The sequence below is a fragment of the Etheostoma cragini genome, unplaced genomic scaffold (assembly GCF_013103735.1).
Source record: "Etheostoma cragini isolate CJK2018 unplaced genomic scaffold, CSU_Ecrag_1.0 ScbMSFa_4665, whole genome shotgun sequence".
NCBI lineage: Eukaryota > Metazoa > Chordata > Actinopteri > Perciformes > Percidae > Etheostoma > Etheostoma cragini.
In genome coordinates, this window is record NW_023269058.1 from 27,277 (window position 1) to 28,828 (window position 1,552).

Below are 1,552 nucleotides of genomic sequence, written 5' to 3' on the forward strand. Positions count from 1 at the left end.
GACTGAGTGATGGTGAGAAACAGCTGGAACATCTGAAGACAGAAAACTCAGGTACACACCTTCAACATATCTTCAGACCAAAACTGTGGAGGACCCAACATGGTTCCCTGAGGAACTCCCTCATAAGTTAACTAACCCTGAACTTTTTTCTCTTTAGAGCTGGAGGTCAGACTGAGTGATGGTGAGAAACAGCTGGAACATCTGAAGACAGAAAACTCAGTTCAGTCTGAACAGATTTCCTTGTTGGAGTCCAGACTGAATATCACACACAACAACACCACAGGTAGACTTGTATTTACTTTATTATTTTCATCAACACAAGTCATCATTTGGTATTAATTAATCAGATATTTACATTTTTCGCTTCAGAGCTGGAGGTCAGACTGAGTGATGGTGAGAAACAGCTGGAACATCTGAAGAAAGAAAACTCAGGTACACACCTTCAACATATCATTAGACTTATATAGTGGAGGACCCACCATGGTTCCCTGAGGAACTCCTTAATGACGGTGGGTGTCCTTCCCTCGATGATTTTGTCGCTTTTTCAACGTTTGTCAACTTTTTCTGAGCCTTTTGAAATTCTCGTGGGTTTCCCCCAATTTTTAAAGTATTTTTTTTTACATTTGTCACTTCTTAAAAAAAATCACATTTGTGTCTCTCTCTTTTTTTTTACACTTTTTTATGAGTTCTTTTACCAATTGTTTTTTCTCCAAATGCTATAAAATCGACAAAAAACATAGAAAACGTTACAAACAAGCGTCAACAAAAGTATTGATTTTCAATTTTGGCGGGAAGACAACACAGGGGTTAACACTAGTGGTAATTAGTGATTAATTTATCAGATAGTTACTGTTTTCTCTTCAGCTCTGAAGGTCAGACTGAGTGATGGTGAGAAACAGCTGGAACATCTGAAGACAGAAAACTCAGGTACACACCTTCAAATTAGCTTCAGACTAAAACTGGGGAGGACCCAGCATGGTTCCCTGTGGAACTCCTTCATAAGTTAATTAACCCTAAACCTTTTTCTCTTTAGAGCTGGAGGTCATCCTGAGTGATGGTGAGAAACAGCTGGAACATCTGAAGACAGAAAACTCAGGTAGCACTGAAGGTTTCAATCTAACTTTAGATTATTAAATGTTATCTGAATAAAGTAGAAAATATTGTATTGTAGCTCAAACTGTGCATGTAGTGCTTCTTCACACTGAAACTGTGGAGGATCCAGTAAGGTATCCTGAGGAACTCGTTCATCATCCTGATAATACAGACGATTAAATTCCCTTTTTATGTTTTGATGAAGACTTTGTCTTGATTTTGTGTTTTTTAGTTCAGTCTCATCAACTTTCCTTGATGGAGTCCAGACTGACAGACGGACACAACACCACCACAGGTAGACTTGTATTTACACTCACCTTTCTATTCAGGACTTTGACTTAAATCCAGACTCAGTGAATGAATTATCTGATTGTTGATCAGCTCTGGAGGTGAGACTGAGATCCACTCAGACACAGCTGGAACAGCTGGAGAGTCACACTGCAGGTACATCATCATCTCT

The 1,552-nt window shown here is 39.0% G+C and overlaps 1 protein-coding gene across 1 annotated transcript in view; it reads left to right on the top strand.

Moving 5' to 3' along the window:
* The first annotated feature begins 6 nt into the window (after positions 1 to 6).
* LOC117941277 (nucleoporin nup211-like) overlaps positions 7 to 1,552 on the top strand; it is a 10,194-nt gene continuing 8,648 nt past the window's right edge. The window contains exons 1-6 of the mRNA XM_034866348.1: positions 7 to 51; positions 158 to 283; positions 370 to 432; positions 865 to 927; positions 1,325 to 1,387; positions 1,474 to 1,536. Of these exons, the coding sequence (XP_034722239.1) occupies positions 1,348 to 1,387; positions 1,474 to 1,536 (103 nt within the window). The 5' untranslated portion in view covers positions 7 to 51; positions 158 to 283; positions 370 to 432; positions 865 to 927; positions 1,325 to 1,347. The remainder of the gene's footprint in view (positions 52 to 157; positions 284 to 369; positions 433 to 864; positions 928 to 1,324; positions 1,388 to 1,473; positions 1,537 to 1,552) is intronic.